Source organism: Mus caroli, chromosome 1, assembly GCF_900094665.2.
Source record: "Mus caroli chromosome 1, CAROLI_EIJ_v1.1, whole genome shotgun sequence".
NCBI lineage: Eukaryota > Metazoa > Chordata > Mammalia > Rodentia > Muridae > Mus > Mus caroli.
Genome location: NC_034570.1, coordinates 82,129,693 through 82,145,930, shown reverse-complemented (window position 1 = coordinate 82,145,930; position 16,238 = coordinate 82,129,693). Strand labels below are relative to the sequence as shown.

The following is a 16,238-nucleotide window of genomic DNA, read 5'->3' as shown; positions in this document are numbered from 1 at the left end:
CACTGGTGTCCATGTTCCAGACTTCAACAGCGGTGAGAATAACACACATACTACCACTCCGGCTCCTCTGCCCCTCTACAGTGTTCTCAAAAGATAGTCCCACTGCAGCCTAGCTACTCCTCCCAGATCAGAGAGGTTCAGTGATTTATCTAAGGTCAAACAGCGCTGCCTGTCGTGTCTGTCAGAGGGGTATGGTACAGGGCAGCAGAGGAAAAAGATAAGGTGGCTCAGAGGGGACCTGCTATCATCAGCAGGCTGAGCATGAGCAGCCTAAGCCTGAGGACAGCCAGACATGGTAGGAAAGAGGGAAGCACCCAAAGACCTGGCAGGTACCTACAGCATTATGTGAGCATCTTCAAATGAAGGCATCAGGGCAGACAATGAACTTCTAGCTACTCCAGGAGTCTTTAGGATGATAATGATAAGACAGAGGCCAAACGATTTGCACGGGCTTTAATCAAAGCTACTTTACAGAGCTGGCCAGGGAAAGACTTCCTGAAACCACACCAGAGTACCTCTGGGCTCAACTACAAAGCCATCCATGATTAACTGGTGATGTCTGCTGGACACAAGAAGCAGAAAACAGTTATGTTTGCCTTTTCTGTAGTTCAGGGAGCATCTGCACCCAACGGGTCAAAAAGCTTAGAAAGCTGCACGTTCCTGGCCCCACCTTAGACTCAGGTTCTAAATCAAAGTTCAGAGTTTCAATTCAGTATACTTCCTGGAGGGCTCTGAGGAAAGCCCAAGAGAAGCCCGTGACAGGAATCCCTAAAAACCCTGGAGAGAGAGAGATGGGGTTTGCTATACTCAAGGACAGGAGAGTCCTAGCCCATGCCTACCCCTGGGGTCAGTTCTTAGACCCGAACAGGTGAATAGGGCTATAGCTAAGGTCTCTCTGATTGGTCAGATGCAAATGGAAATTCTCCCCAAGACCTTCCCCATCTCTGTGTCAAACGCAAGTCCTTAGCGTGAGACCGTGAAGGTCCTGGGAGAGTAAAGACCGTGCACAATCTCCTCAGGATTCACACTCGCTCCCTGCTGGGAAATTCCCACTTTGTTTCTCACAATTTCCTCAGACTCCGAGAGAGTCGCTGCAACTCTCATTAGTTTAGCTTGGTTTCTGCTGACATCATGGGACCCTAGGATAGACGTGTGATTAGGATGCCAGTGGCATTGCAACCCTGTGGGTCCCCAGGACTGACACTCACTGTGAATAGGTTGGACCTGCGCTTGGACTGCTTCCGGACAGGCGTTGGAGTGTTGGCAGTGGGAGGGACGTCGATCCGAAGCTCTTTCTGGCTGGTGCTTGGGGTCGAAGGGACAGAGGATGAGTAGTCACTTAAACTCCCACCTCCGTTACTTGTCTGTAAAAATTAAAAACAAAAGCAATGCACTGTCAACGAGCCAGCATCAAAAACACCCATACAGGCTCACAGCAAGGGAAGTGGCAAGTGACATGAAGAAGCTCTCTTGTCATGAGACAAGGTGTCAGCTCCTTTACTGGGCACTAGCACCGAGTACCATTGGAAGCAAGAGTTACTTTGAGAAAAGGGAACTCAGGTCTCCATAACGGGGCTTGAAAATTTCTATTTCTTGAGAAAGGGCCTCATTCTGTTGCCTAAGGTGACCTAAACTCACTATGTAGGCCCCACTGGATTTGAACTTGAAGTAATCTTCCTGTCTCTAGACCACTGAGACTACAGGGGTCAGTACCAATGCAGTGAACTTTGGGGAAAAAAAAAAAGAAAACCAAACCTAGAAAAGAACCACAATATTTCTTTCTCTGAAAAACAAGGCACAGTTAAAATGGCCTTGTGGTCACTTCATTGTTCCTCCTGGGATGAGGAGGAAAAGGGCTCTCCAAACAACAAGCAGCCACTCTTACATGAACCTCAGAAATCAGAGGCCTGTCCTAACTGAAGACACCAGCGGTGGAGGGGTTCAGGTGTATGGCTGGCCCATCCTAGGGGATAAATGAACGAGGGCAGCGGCTTTCCGGGAACACTGGGTGTCTGGAATGGGACACTCACTCAAGGAGGACTGATCACAAAACAAGGACCAGCAAGTCACCAGCTCCTTAATGAGGCTCTGGGTGGATTCCTGTGACAAGTACTTTGCTTCCAAATTAATAATTTAGTGAAGCATTGTTGGGGGATATTACCAGCTTCTACAGGACCTAAAGGAGATGGTGGTCTACGCTTAAGTGTGTTCCTGAGCCGGTAAGATTTACTCACAACTGTTGCCGCCATAAACCTATCAAGAGCAGAGCCAGTGATTTCAATCAACAACAAAGACAGCAGCACACACCTGGCCCCACCCTGTGCCAGCACGCCTCATAACGCAGGCATTGTGCAGAGCGAGAGAACATTGAAGACTGACTCCCATAAAGCCCACTTGGCCACAGTAGCTTCTGAAGGAAATGGGAAGTCAATTACAGACATGCTGTTATTTACAAAGTTAAAAAAGAAAAAAGAAAAAAAAATGGATGACAGCTTTGGCACGGCTGTGCACCCTCCCTGCCCCAAGTCCTCCTTGACGCCCGCTCACTGCCTCACCTCCCGCATCACCTCCAGTACCTGGCTGATGTGTACCGCGGACACTTGGGCAGAACACACAGACGAGTGGCTTGGAGAGTTGGGTAAGGACTTGCAGGGGCCTATGGATAGCTGCTGCTTCTTCCTTGTGGCAACAATCTTCTGGGCAACTAGTAGACACAGAGACAGGAGACATCAAGGTGAGGCTGCCGGCCGTGTATGAGACGAACAACAGGGACCTCTGATGATCCCTGATCCTGCCATTTCATCTTCTACCAGAGTTTCATCTGGACTCCTGACTAGCAGGATAAACATGACATTTCCCAGGGTGATCATGGCCCACAAACAAGCCCTGGCCAATCAGACCAGAGCACAAGCAAGCCCTAGCCAATCAGACCAGAGCACAAGCAAGCCCTAGCCAAATGAACCAGGACACAAGCAAGCCCTGGCCAATGGGATGAGAATAGGAAGCTCATTTGGCTCTCAGGACCTGTCCTCAGGTGAGAGCTTCTCTTGGTCCCTTTCTTCTTTGTCTTTTTGCTTGTTCTCTTTGAAATGGACAGGTGAGACTCTGGTGCCAGCAGCCACCAGGACCATTAGGTGTCTTAAGAAAGAAAACTACACCAGTAAGATACGGTGCAAAACAGACCAGTCCTGACTCCTGGGAGGGCCTCAGCCTGCCTACTTGGACCACCTCAGGGGACTCAAATGTGTAGCAAGAGGTACATGGCCACCACGGATTATCCTCATCACGAACAGTATGCAGTTATTTGATGTGAGAGTAACCCCCCAAAAAGGAAAATCAAACAGAAACCCTTTGAAAGTTTCTGGAAAGAATGACCTGTAACACACTTGTAGAATTATATACCCAAACAAGAGTAATTTCATCAAGGACTCTTTATCTTTTCTTTTTAATTCTAACATACTACCACAGACACTAGAAGTTTATCTTAATCAATACAAATATAAATTCAACCAGCCATAACTTCTCTCAGCAAATAGGCTTGCTGATAAAGCATATTGAATTTAACTGCAAGGAAAATCAACGATTAGAAAGCTATTCTCGCACCAATAGGTGTCCCAGCTCCAGTAGCAACCATGTGGAGGCATTTCTCTGGGGAGGAACTGGGGTCAAGCCTGGAGCTTCCCAGTCCTTGCTCTGTGCACACTGTTGCGGCTCTGGAGGCACTCTGCCCCTCTAGGACTCATGGTTACAACAAACAGACCACGCAGCGTTCACAGACAATCTCACTTCCTGATGAACACAACTTTAAGCAGAAACTGGTGTGTCCACAGCTCATGGCTTCTGTGCAAAGGAATGCTAGTGTTAAATGTGACTATGTGGAAATTCAATCTATAAAAAATGGTTCCCAGAGACGAAGCAGTCGCTTCATCAGTCATGGCCCACCTCCAAAAGGCTTCTCATCACCCTGAAAGGATGATATCAATTAATTTATCTTCCCGCCACGTATTGATCATAACCTTCATCAGCTAATCATGTTTAAATTACAGAGGAATTTCGTGGCACTCCGTCATTTCAAAGCCATTGGTGTATTGATCAGGTACCGTTGAAAATGTGTATTAGACAATCTTAAGAAAAATCATTACGTGCACTCAAAAAGAAAAACCTAAGGTCAGTGTCCAAGAACTGCACGCTAACTGTCACATGGAGGTCCTGCAACTTCAACCCCCAAATTAACCCCAACTCCCAAGTGCCCGGTGCTGTGGTCTGGATGTAAACGGCCCTTTCATGCTCTGATGTTGGGGACTTGATACCCAGCTGGTGCTGCTGTGCAGGGAGGTTCATGAAGAGTTACAAGGTGGAGCCCTGTTGAAGGATATGGATTTTTTTTTAGCCTGGTCCCACTTCCTGCTCTGTATTCCTGCAGATGGAACATGATCAGCCAGCTTCCTGACCGCTAGTCCATCTTCATCGTCCTGCTGCTATGCCTTCCCTGCCCTATCCCCTCTGGAACTGTCAGTCAGGATAAACCCCCACTCCCCCATTTCTCTTTCAGTCAGGCCCTCTGTCACAGCAACAGAAAAGTAACGGATGCATCGGGTGATGACTAATCATTTGCAAAGGTAGGCTCAGATAACCAACGTTTTGTTTTACTCTCAGCCCGAGATCCACCAACCTGGACCCACGGTGACTTAAGCATGGACCTTAGAGGAGAGGCACAAAACAGCTCAATTGTGCACTCTCGACACCTGCGGTGAAGGTCTTCCACGAGGAGGGAAGGTTTAGGAAACAGACAAGTATGTCATGGAAACTCATTGTATGAAACTTCAAATGCAAATCCCTGCCATCCTTCTTAGAAGGCACTGGGAAAATATTCAAGAATAAAGAACACAGCTCAAAGCAAGGCCACAACGGGCAGCACAAAGTGTGGCTGCACAATACAGGTAAAAGCCTCTGCCCCCATGGTGACTGTCCCTCCAACCTTAATCATCAAAACATAGACTCATAGCATCAAACAGTTGGCAGCAGTTATTTTTACTAATCTTATTTCCTGTTTGACCTACATCCTCATTATTATTATTCTTTACACCTTCTAACTTACACCAATAAAGGAAAGAAAATGATTTTTAAATGTTTTGTTCTATGATGTTGTGAGTGCTTTGGAAAGACAAAACATAAGAGGATTCTGGGTAAGGGTGAATCAAATGAGAAAAGGGGAAGATGAAGAAGGGCTGTCCTTGTGTTGTAAGACACCTTGACACCCTTTTTGTCTAAGGAAAAATGAATATTAACTACGTAGTAACTTCCTGCTAGCAGCCACATATCCACTGATGGCGGCTGCTGCTTCCTGCAGTATACACCAAGGAGGAAACAGCATGCCTGGTGCCTCAGATGAAGCCTTTCCTAAGTACCGAGAATTCTCCAGGCAGGAACTATGCAGACGGTTACAGGACCACAACCACCATCATGGGACTATGTGGGAAACTGGGCAGGTCTGATCCCAGCAGGGCCACAGGAACCAAAGGCAGGCCCTGCCCCTGTGAAACTATAATTATTGCTGCTACTTGGAATAAAGTGGTTTACAACAATCAGATATAACCCTAGACATCGCTGGCTGGGTGATCTAATTCTCTTTGATTTTGCTAGCACCTTGGCCATTCAACAAACACAGTTACATATCTTACATCATCACTACACGCATGTAAACGTCTCATGTTTTGTACCAAGTACACAAACACCCAAGCCCAAAATGAACTTCTTTTTAAAATTATTGTTGAGATTTATCATTCATGCTTGGGGGGATTCTACCACGATGGGCTATGCTCCATCTAAAAGTGTCACCTAGGACAAGATGACCATTGCCCTTTACCACAGAATCCCAACACTTCCTCCTTGGGGTACTTGGTTCTTTAAAGTTGCTTCCTCTACAATGTAACTTTCTGCCTGGACTTGAACAGGGGTCAAAAGCTTTCTGCCTGGACTTGAATGGGGGGGGGGGGTACAATATCCAAATCTGGGTTAATATAATCCTTAAACTGAAACCTATATCCATTCTGCAACTAGTAAGAGCTACAACAAAAACAGTAACAAAAAAAACCAATATGGACTTACTTGCTTCTCCCAAAACTACTGTACATTTTCTACTTAACATGGAAGCATGAAAAACGTTGAGATGGACTGCTCTGCTTGACCCCTGTCAAACAACCCATCTTCTTCCAGACATCACTAGCTCATCCACACAAAAGATTCAGTCACCTTGGTCCTACCGGGAGAGTGAGACCTCTGCTCGCAGCCCTGTGACCATGCTACCGGCTGAAGGCTGAGCATGGTGGGAGAGCTATGACTTCACTCTATCTAGCAGATAAAGAGGTCCTAGTGGAAGCCAGGTGTGGGGCTCACTGGTCTTACAGAACCTGGAAGACTGAGGCAGGAGGAAAACTAATTCTAGGCCAGCCTGGACTATATAGATCTGATCTCAAATAAGCCAACAACAACCCCACATATATGAATATAAAAACCAGACAGAGGAGGACAGCAGCTCAGACCATGCCTGGAAAAGTCAGGCAGGACCTCCAGCCCAGCCTACACTGACCCAGGACAGGAGCTGGGGAATCCCCTGCTCTCCAGCCCTTTCTCTGTTTCTAAGGCATAAATAACTCTGGTGATTTAAATGAGATGTGTACCCCATAGTCTCAGGTGTTTGACACCTTAGTACCCAGGTGGTGGAGTTGCTTGGGAAAGAGGCTTAGAAGGCGTGCCTTGTTTGAGCACACCTTCAAGGCAGACTCTGAGAGTCTACAAGATTCATGCTGTTCTTTTCTCTTTCTGCTTTGTTGTGCTTGAGGTTCAAGATGTGAGCTCTCAGCTTCCTACTCCAGCTGCCATGCCTGTTGCTGCTTGTCACGACAGAAACATCTCTCTGGAACTGTAAGCCCAAATAAACTCTGCCTTCTATGACTAATATTAATATATATACAGTGACATAAACAAAGGAAGCTTGTTGCCAAGACAACAGTGTGTAAACCAAGCAGAGCATAGCCCCCCCCCCCCGCCCCCAACAGCCTCCTTCAAGTCTGTGTCCTTGTCTGTGGCCATCCCCACCCACAACTTCTGACCCCTATACCTTAGGAGCTGGTCTGGCTCTGTGACCTCGTGTGGTGCTTAGGGTCTCTGGTAGCTGCCTGCAAGTCAGACCACATGTTCCTACATGAGCCCTGGGCAGTTTCTGGTGTAGCTGGCTATCCTGTCCAGTCCTTTCTTTTCTAGGCTTCCAAAACACACAAGGTCCTTGGCCTCACCACCCCTCTGCCTGGAACTCAATTCATTTGTCGGCTTCTCACAAGGTGCTTCCAGGGCTCTGGTTCTCAGGCCTCTCAAAGCTCCAGATTCTCTTTCGGGGAGGAACCTGGACATTCATGCCTTAGTAACCATTCTCAATGCTGATGGCTCTCTGTTGAAAGAGCCTGTCCTGAGGCCTTCCTGTGTTCTAAAATGACAGGACCACAGTCAGTCCAACACCTGACTTCACTGTGCTGCCAGCCCAGAACCTCCTCTCTTTTCTCTGCAGTCCTAGTCTCCTGTGCAGCAGCCCCTGGCCCCACGCAGGAGTAGAGGAAACACAGAAAACCACTGGCCCAACCACCAGAGATGTTCCCAACCCATCTTCAGTCAACACCCTAACCAAGCTCTCAGCCTCCCATGGCTGATTAGAGATGAAGCCTAAAGGACCCCTAACTGGAGCCCAGGGCCCAAGCTGCAGGGTCATCTTCTCCAAGACAAATCAATTGTGATATTGAGATTATGACATTGTTCTGAATAGGTTTTCAATGACTCTGGCCACACAAACCTTATATAGGTTAAGGGTGGGTTTCTAAACTCCTGTGATAGCCCTACCTTAACACAAGTCTTGCCACCTCTTCTAGAACACCCAGAGATCTCAAATAAATTCCCACAAGGTTCTAGAGCAGCAGTTCTCAACCTGTGGGTTGCAACCCTCTTTGCTAAACCTTTCTCTCCAAAACTATTTACATTACAATTCATAGCAGCAGCAAAATTATGACTATGATAGCAATGAAAATTATTTAATAGCTGGGGCTAAGCACAACCTGAGGAACTGTATTAAAGGGTCACATCACTAGGAAGTCTGAGAACCGCTGCCCTAGAGGGAGCAGATGACGACCAAGGAGTGGGAAGAGCAGGAGCTATGAGCTGAGAATGACACACAGCCCTGCCATCAGTATACATCAGTATACAGACTAAAGTACTTAAGACCCATGGTTAGACCCAAGTGAAGACAGGATCTAAAAGGGAGCTGCTACGGGGAAAACAGTTGCGAATGCTAACCTAGAGTTGGAAGGTCCATTCTCAAGGTACTATTTTAGATAATTAACTATACTAATATTTATATAAAATAATAAAAATAGTATTTTCAATGTTTGTAACAGATGTGCTTATAAAGGCCAACAGCCACACGATGGACATGAGTTATACTGTACAGTGAGTACTTGAGATAGTCTTTCTTTGTAGCCCAGGCTGGCATCTTTTCAGCCATCCTCCTGCCTACATCTCCCAACTTCTGGGGTTACAAATATGCCAAGTCACCTCGCCCCAAAAATATTTTAAAAGCTTAGTCGCTTTGGATAGTAATCATTGCATGATTTGTGCTTCTCTCTTGTAAGTCAGCGCCAAAACAAGCCTATTACACCTTTCACCAAAAGGGCCTGGTGGAGAGCTATAAGGGGCTCACCTGGGGAACCCCCATAATTAACCAAAAAATGACTGCAGACTGTAAATCTTCCAGGGACAAATAGAAGATCCACTAATGTCTCCACTTTAAATTACAGGAGAGTGATCATTAAACTAGCTTATTAATTAAGGAGAAATTAATTACCAAGTTATCCATATAGCTCTGAATGTGTGACTTAGGAATGAAAAAAGAAAGAAAAATTTCTCACCACAAAAATGGCAAAGCAGTACATGTTGGAGGCATGTTCTGTCCACCAGCTGTTCATGCAGTGCCTAAGTTTTCAGGAAGGAGAAAGCTATGCCAGAACAGAACAAGAAGAAGGAGGAAACAGAGCAAGGCTGGGAAAAGCTCGGCTGCGAAGAGTGGAGGAGTCTGGGCTTCCCTCCCCCCAGCATGGCATAAACTGGTCAAGATGGTGCACAGCTGTAATTCTGGCATTAGGAAGTGGAAGTGAGGCTGTCAGATCATCCCTTGCTACTTGGCAAGCTGAAGGCCAGCCTGTTCTACATGAGACACTGCTTCAAAACCAAGCCAACAAAATGGGAGTCGTAGGAGAACGGAGAAGCAGAGGCAGCGCAGGCTCCCGAGTAGCTGAAGGTATTCCCAAGCCAGGAAACAGCAGTCTGCCATCTGAACACCCTGCTGGGATCCAGCCAAATTGTGAGGTCATCTAAACTATGTGGCAGAGGCTCTTGATGCATGCTTTAATGCTTACATGTGTCACCTCACACCCATGGGAATGAAGGAAGGGATGACTGACAGAGGGGTTCAGACAGAAGGCTTAGTACAGATGAGAGGAAGAGAAATGAGAATGGGAACTAGATACTCATTTTCAAGGCTTTGAAATGCAGAGTGTGTGGTTGCCAGCCTGCAGGCAACAAGGAACACCCCCAGTGGTTCTGAGGATAAGAACGCTGGGGTGGTTGCAGGACTCAGGTGTGCTGTGGGTGTGCTGGGGTGGCTCTGGGCTCCAGAGACTGGCTGGCTGGACACTCCCATGTCTGCTGTCAGTCTACCCTTCCTGTAGGGTAATGCCCACCAGGCTGGCTGTGTGGCAAGGGGAGAGGTGTCTCACAGAACAGTGACACTGTTGCTACCCCTAACAGTTTCTATTACACCATGGGATCCTTCTGTGGTCATGTGACTCTGCAAGGGAGTCCTACTGCCAGAACAGGCTTTAAGTCTCTGCTTGTCACCATTCAAACCTGCTCTCAGCTAGTCTCAAGTCTAGTTCCTTCCAACTATCCTGCATGACCACCAGCCCTTCTCATTCATAAACACTAGTTGGCCCAACTGCATCCATGTTCCCTAAAAACCTATCTCTAGCCCCTTAGGACAGTTTCCCAGCTAGAACAAATACTAAGGAAGAAGGTGACTTTTCCTGCAACTCTGCCCGGAATACTGAACAGGCATTGTGGACCTCTGGGCCTCTGCTTTTCCAAGTCTTGTCAGTGAAAGCCCTGTGAGAGGCTCTGAACAGAGAGCCACCACTGGGGTGCCCAGGCTACCAGCAAATCAAGGGAGGATGGATCGGTGGCCATGGCGAATGGAGACTCTATGGTGACTTACCTTCCTCCTGCGACCAAGATATCTACACACATCTGACTATGCCCATCTTTCCATCTGCCAGTACATGTATACCAATAAATTAGTGTGTGTTTATGTGTCTCAATCAATCAAGAAGGCTTGGTTTTCTTCATTTTTAATACTGGGATGAGACTCAAATTCCTAAACATGCCAGGTAAGGACACTACTGCTGAGCTAGCCCTCAGCCTCGACAATATTTCCATTACTCTCTTAAAAAAAAAAAAAGCCCTCTAATCTAAGACACGTTTAAAAAGCCACACTGTAATTTCTTCTGATAAGGCCTTTCAAGTTTTTCCTAAAGTAATGGTAGTCTGAACTCTTAATCTGAGATTCAGTTCTTGTCTGTATTCTTTTTATCTCGTTGTATTAAAACAAATTTATCTTCATTTATGTCGCAATTACCTATTAGGGTTGTTAATTTGCTGGAAATGAAGCTATTGTTTAATTGCTCCTATTAATCGGGAATTTAAATGCCGACTGTAATAAACAGTTACCTTCAGGACGGAGCAAAGTCAAGGCTGGGGACATTAATTTCAGAATTTTAGAACGAGGGGAAATTTCTGCATCCAGGGCCACTGGATTTCCTGTTCACAGATACAAGTGGAAGAATACTGAATACTCACAAGAGAGATTCATGGGGACAATACAGTCTATTTGCTCCTTTTTACATGTGTAACAAATTGTCATATAAAATAACTGATTGTGACAAAGGGATAGGAGAGCACGCTACAGGAAACACGCCCATCCCCCCCTTCTGAAGGCTCCTTAAAGTTTTATCTCAATGTAGGTAACTGGAAATGGGCATGTGTGGTCATCCTGAGCATCACTGTACCAGCGGGGATAGTACTGCAGACAGCCCACCTGGGTGCTAGCTGAAGAGGGACAAGGTAAGCATTCACTGCTCTGAAAATGAGCCTTGCCTAGCCATTTCCCAGCTGGGGACTGCCTTTGGCTGGTTCTGTCTCAGCCAAGATGGATGTGGATGGAGCTTCAGTGGGCAGAGCCCTGTACAGCACTCTTCTCCAACACTTGCCAGAAAAGGGTGCTTGCCAAGCAAACAGACTCATGGGTGTCCCTTAGGGTAACATCTCAGGCCCTAGTCTGTTCCCTGTGCAGAGAAAATAAGGTCTGCAGTCAGGGGCGCACTAAGATGCTGGTGGGTCCTCCAGCTGTCCCCCCAGTTGTCTTCCTCAGCATCTCGGTTGACTGACATCTGCACCCCCTTTTCTCACACAACCACCACACCCCTGAATGTCTGCAAATCCTAACTGGTTTTGTCAGGATTCTTCTCTAACCCTGGACTTTCAATCTCCCACGCCTTCTGCTTCCCTTAGCTTCCTCGGCTCAGTGAACCTTGGCTTTGGTCAGAAAGCTGCCCTTCTACCATACTGAGCAGCAGGGCCCGAATGACGCCCTTCCATGGGCTTTCACTGGTCTAAACTCAAGTGAGAGCACAGTCTTTCTAACCCTCCCATCCCAGTGGCGTCAGGACCAGGCCCCGGAAGACAGGTGACGCCTGCATGACTACCATTAACTCAGCCCCAATGATAATTCCCAGGAAGGTCCTTAGTCATGTTCATAGCCCTACAATGATTGTGGTGGTACTACTGTTCCCAGCATGCTCTTGGTTCAGAGATGCCTTGTTGACTCCAGAAGTCTCTTAGTAAGACTGTTGGTTCTAGAATGCATTTACTAATGCTGCTGGCCCTGAACGCTCCAGACTATATTCTTGATTAGTGTTCCAACAGAGCTCATGAGGCTGATGCCTGTTCCATGGTTAATATACATGGAGTCGGCCACTTCACTAGGCTGTGCCACACTCCTCACCTCACTCACTCACTGCTCCCCACACTGTACCACTGACTTGGTGCATGGACCACTGGGTACACTCAGGAGCAGTGGAGACTGCCAACTCACAGAGGCTGGCCACCAGCATGCTAAGTACACTTGACGACTTTCCAGTCCTAGCATCCTATGGAAGAGACCAGATCTAAGTCTTCAGGACTTTTGTTTCCTACAAACAACATTCAGCATCCCAAGCACCTCTGCTTCTTGGTACTTGTCTTGGAATTCAGTTCCTCCTGGCTTCCCTGCTTAGTGTTAGATAATATAAACAGTGCTGCAGAGTAGAGAAGCATGGGGATTGTGTGCACGAGGGAAACACTGAGAGTTTAGAGATAACTGCATAGAGAGCTATGACAAGCAGGAAATGTTTAGGCAGTCCCACCAAGCAAGTGACGGCAAGCACACAATAGGAAAGGTTTGGATGCTTTGCATAGCTTCTGTACACAGTATACTGACTGCACCAAGGGCTTGGGCAGTCCTGTGTGTCCAACTTCTAAGTCAGGATCAGGGAGGAAACAGACTTGAGAAGTTGATGTTTCTCAAAGTCAGGAGTCACATGACCCAGGCCAGCTCCACTCCCTATCACCAAGATAGACCTAGAGCTGGACCTCTGATAAGTCCAGCTTCTTCAACGATGCTTAAGGGAGACAAAACTAACACCTGCTGGGAAAAGCCACCCCAGAGAACCAGAAAAACTGACAAGCATGGAAGCGTGTGTCATGCACAGCACAGGAGAGGCCTTGCTAATACGAGGGATCCCTCCAGATGGTCACCTGGGGTGTTCTGCACTGAGGACCCCAAGGACAGAAGCTGACCACAGCTTCGCTCACCGCCTGGAGAGCATTCATTACTATCCCACATCACTTGGTGCAACGGCCAACAAAACACGTAGCCCAGCACAAACCATAGCCCCAGCACTCAGGAGGCTGAGGCAGGAGGATCAGGAGTTTAAGTCCAGTATGAGAGGCTGACCTTGTGGGGTGAGGGAGCAGGAGGCGAGGAAGGAGATGGGAGAGAAAAAGAATGGGCGAGTGAGAAGAGGAGGAGGCTGGGCTCAGGCAGCACACACAGCCTGCATTGGCCTCACATGAAGGGACACACGCAGGAGCTGAGCTGAAGATCCTCGGGAGAGCAAGCTGCGCGGCCTGGGCAAGCTACACTCATAGATATGGGGTTTCAGGGAGTGGAGCACACACCCACAGTGATTAGAAAACATGGAACACTTCAAGCACCACAATTAGACACTGGTGAAAAAAATCTGTTCAGAAGCCAGGAGATGATTAAGCTCCCATCTCACTTGTCCTCAAGTCGGATGCAAATCAGCACCTCCTGAGCCCAGGCAAGTGAATATCCCAATAAATTGGCAATACAATTCGGGTGGCAGGCAAGGAGCTAAAAGATAAATGGCTTAAACAAAGAGGGGGAAAATGAACCTGTCACTTCTCCTCAACTCAGCAAGCTGTCTCACACAGAAGCGATGATCCCCGAGCAGGGCTGCTCTGACACCCCGAAGTGGGGGGCTCAGGGGCTGGCTGGGAATCCTTCATTCTGCAGACTCCCAGCTCACCAGCCACAAGTCAGAAAAGACCAAACTGGTTACAAAATAACTAACACACTTTTATCAGTTACATCAAAGAAAGTTGGAAGGAAAGTATGAAGAGCCAGGCTGCCACAGGCAGCCAGCTGGAGATCAGAAAGCCAGTCCGGAGATGGCTGAGAAAGGACTGTGTGTGGGGTCAGGGGGGACAGCAACGAGGCAGAGGATGCGGGTGACCAGGTAAATGTCCCAAGCCAAGGCAATAGCTCAAGATTTAAAAGATGAAGACATCAAGGTCAATGGGAACCAGGAGGCAGGCAGAGCCCTGAATGAGGGCAGCTCAGGCGCTCCAGTGGTAGATGCTACCTCACAAACCTGGGAACCATTGAGGTTCGGTGCAAGCATCAGCTTTCCCTTTAGTGATTACTGTTGTCCCAGGCAAGGTTAAAGTTCAAATCCATCTCCAGTCTAAAGGTCGAGGTAAACGAAAGTCCTGGTGCCCCGAACAGTCTCCCACCTCCACACTAATCTTCAGAGAGCTTTAAACTGCTGAGGAGAACAGCCAGTGAGGTGGCTCAGCAGGTAAAGGTACCTGCCACCAAGCCCAGCAACCCGAGCCTGGTCCCCAGGGAGCACACCGGAGAAGGAGAGGGAGGACTCATACAAGCTGTCTGGCCTCGGGCCTCTACGTGCACACATGCTCTGAGGGAACAAGGCCTCTCCTCCTGCTCTTTCAGTCACGAGGCCTCGTCGGAAGGTCTGGGGGAACTGACAGTGACACACAGGTTGAATTATACAATGTATTATGATGTGATTAGAAAGAAGGATGAGGTGACAGAACGCATTCCCACTCGGTCTCCAGCTTGGCTCTGTGCATTAAGTCACTGCAGCCCCCTCCTCCAGTGCACAGGAACACACACACACACACACTCAATTATTATCAGTAGCCAGTACCACCCAGAGCCCTGCCTGTCCCAATGCTTCATGCAGGGTTGCTAACGGGGCAGGGTTGCTAACGGGGCATGTTTGCCTTTGGAGATGCTACAGGATTCTGGCCATGTGAATGCAATGAAGTCAAGAATTGCAAGACTGCTCAGTGGGTAAAGACACTGATGCCAAACTTGATGACCTCAGTTCAATCTCTGAAATCCACATGGTGGAAGAAGAAGACAGACTCCTGCAATCTGTCCTCTGAACAAGAGTACACGGTACACATATACACACACACACAAACACACACATGAATCCGTGTGCACACATGTGTATACACACACAGCAATAATCTTTATAAGTGACCAGGCCTATGATGAATGTCAAGAGCCCAGTATAATACATGATGTAAACTTCTACAAAAACAACATAAAAGCCTTAACAGTTCTTTTAAATGGACTGCAGCTGCCAAAGAGTTAAGTAGACAGTGGACAGAAACTTTCTAACATTTCTCTCCTTTAATGAGAAATTAAGTTTATCAACTGCCATTATAATTATGCACAGCACCTCGGGTAATTAAAAGGGATCTAAATCTAATTTTATTTACATTTAGAATACCTGAGGTCATCTCCGATCAAGACTTCACATTCGTGACTAATAATACTTCAGTGTTAATTAGAGCTCAGCAGAGAATGCTGATTGATTCTGAATCTGTAATCTGCAGTGATTTAGCAACATCGAGAGAGCTTTAGCACCTCTTCCTGGAACACAGAGGCTCACATGACTGACTGGCGTCCAGGACTTTCAGCTCAACAAAGTCTCAAAAGCAGCACAGATGCTGAACCGTGTACTTCAACTTGAGAGAAAAAAAAACAACCTCATATTGAATTATTCTTAGTATAGGATGGCTGTAGTAGTGTTATAAATGCATAACTACTATTGAATTGTCCCTAAAATGTTTATAGTACAAGTTTGTCTACTGCAATGAACATGCACTTCTGCCCAACCTAGACTTGATGGTAATGTGTTGTTATGCCTACTATACTGCACATCTATGCATCCATCCTTCATCCCGCATCCTTCTTGCCATCTCCCTCCCTCGATTGTATGATGTATTTCAAGCCTCGTGCAGGCTTCAGTTCACCCTCTAACATGTTACCAGCAGCCATAAACAAAAGGTTATGAAGAAGGCTGGAGAGATGGCTCAGCGGTTAAGAGCACTGACTGCTCTTCCAGAGGTCCTGAGTTCAATTCCCAGCAACCACATGGTGGCTCACAACCATCTGTAATGGAATCCAAAGCCCTCTTGGGTATCTGAAGATAGGTACAATATTCTCATACATGTAAAATATTTTTTTAATCAGTCAACCGATCTCTTCTCAAACTACTGTCTTTCTACTCAAAATCTTTCTTGATTTAATCTATCCTAAGGAAATATCACTTATCAACAAAGTAAAAACTACTGTTCTTGGTGACATTGGGGCTAAAACTCACAGGGTTCTACCACCACTGATTTTAAAAGTCTGTGGTGGTAGAGGTTAGGCCTAGAGACTTTCAGGCCAGGTTGTCACACTGCAACAAACATAAACACACACG

The 16,238-nt window shown here is 47.0% G+C and overlaps 1 protein-coding gene and 1 long non-coding RNA gene across 8 annotated transcripts in view; one reads left to right on the top strand and one right to left on the bottom strand.

The window, feature by feature from the left end:
• Positions 1–15,651, top strand: part of LOC110293018 — a 33,043-nt gene extending 17,392 nt beyond the window's left edge. The window contains exons 3-5 of the long non-coding RNA XR_002377773.1: positions 11,118–11,217; positions 11,665–11,839; positions 15,256–15,651. This is a non-coding gene — a long non-coding RNA (uncharacterized LOC110293018). The remainder of the gene's footprint in view (positions 1–11,117; positions 11,218–11,664; positions 11,840–15,255) is intronic.
• Positions 1–16,238, bottom strand: part of Agap1 (ArfGAP with GTPase domain, ankyrin repeat and PH domain 1) — a 435,940-nt gene that overhangs the window by 225,075 nt on the left and 194,627 nt on the right. For all 7 annotated transcript variants that reach the window (XM_021160509.2, XM_021160592.2, XM_029480713.1 and 4 more), the window contains 2 exons: positions 2,577–2,704; positions 1,209–1,364 (listed from right to left, as the gene is read on the bottom strand). In XM_021160509.2, coding sequence (XP_021016168.1) covers positions 1,209–1,364; positions 2,577–2,704 — 284 coding nt within the window. The remainder of the gene's footprint in view (positions 1–1,208; positions 1,365–2,576; positions 2,705–16,238) is intronic.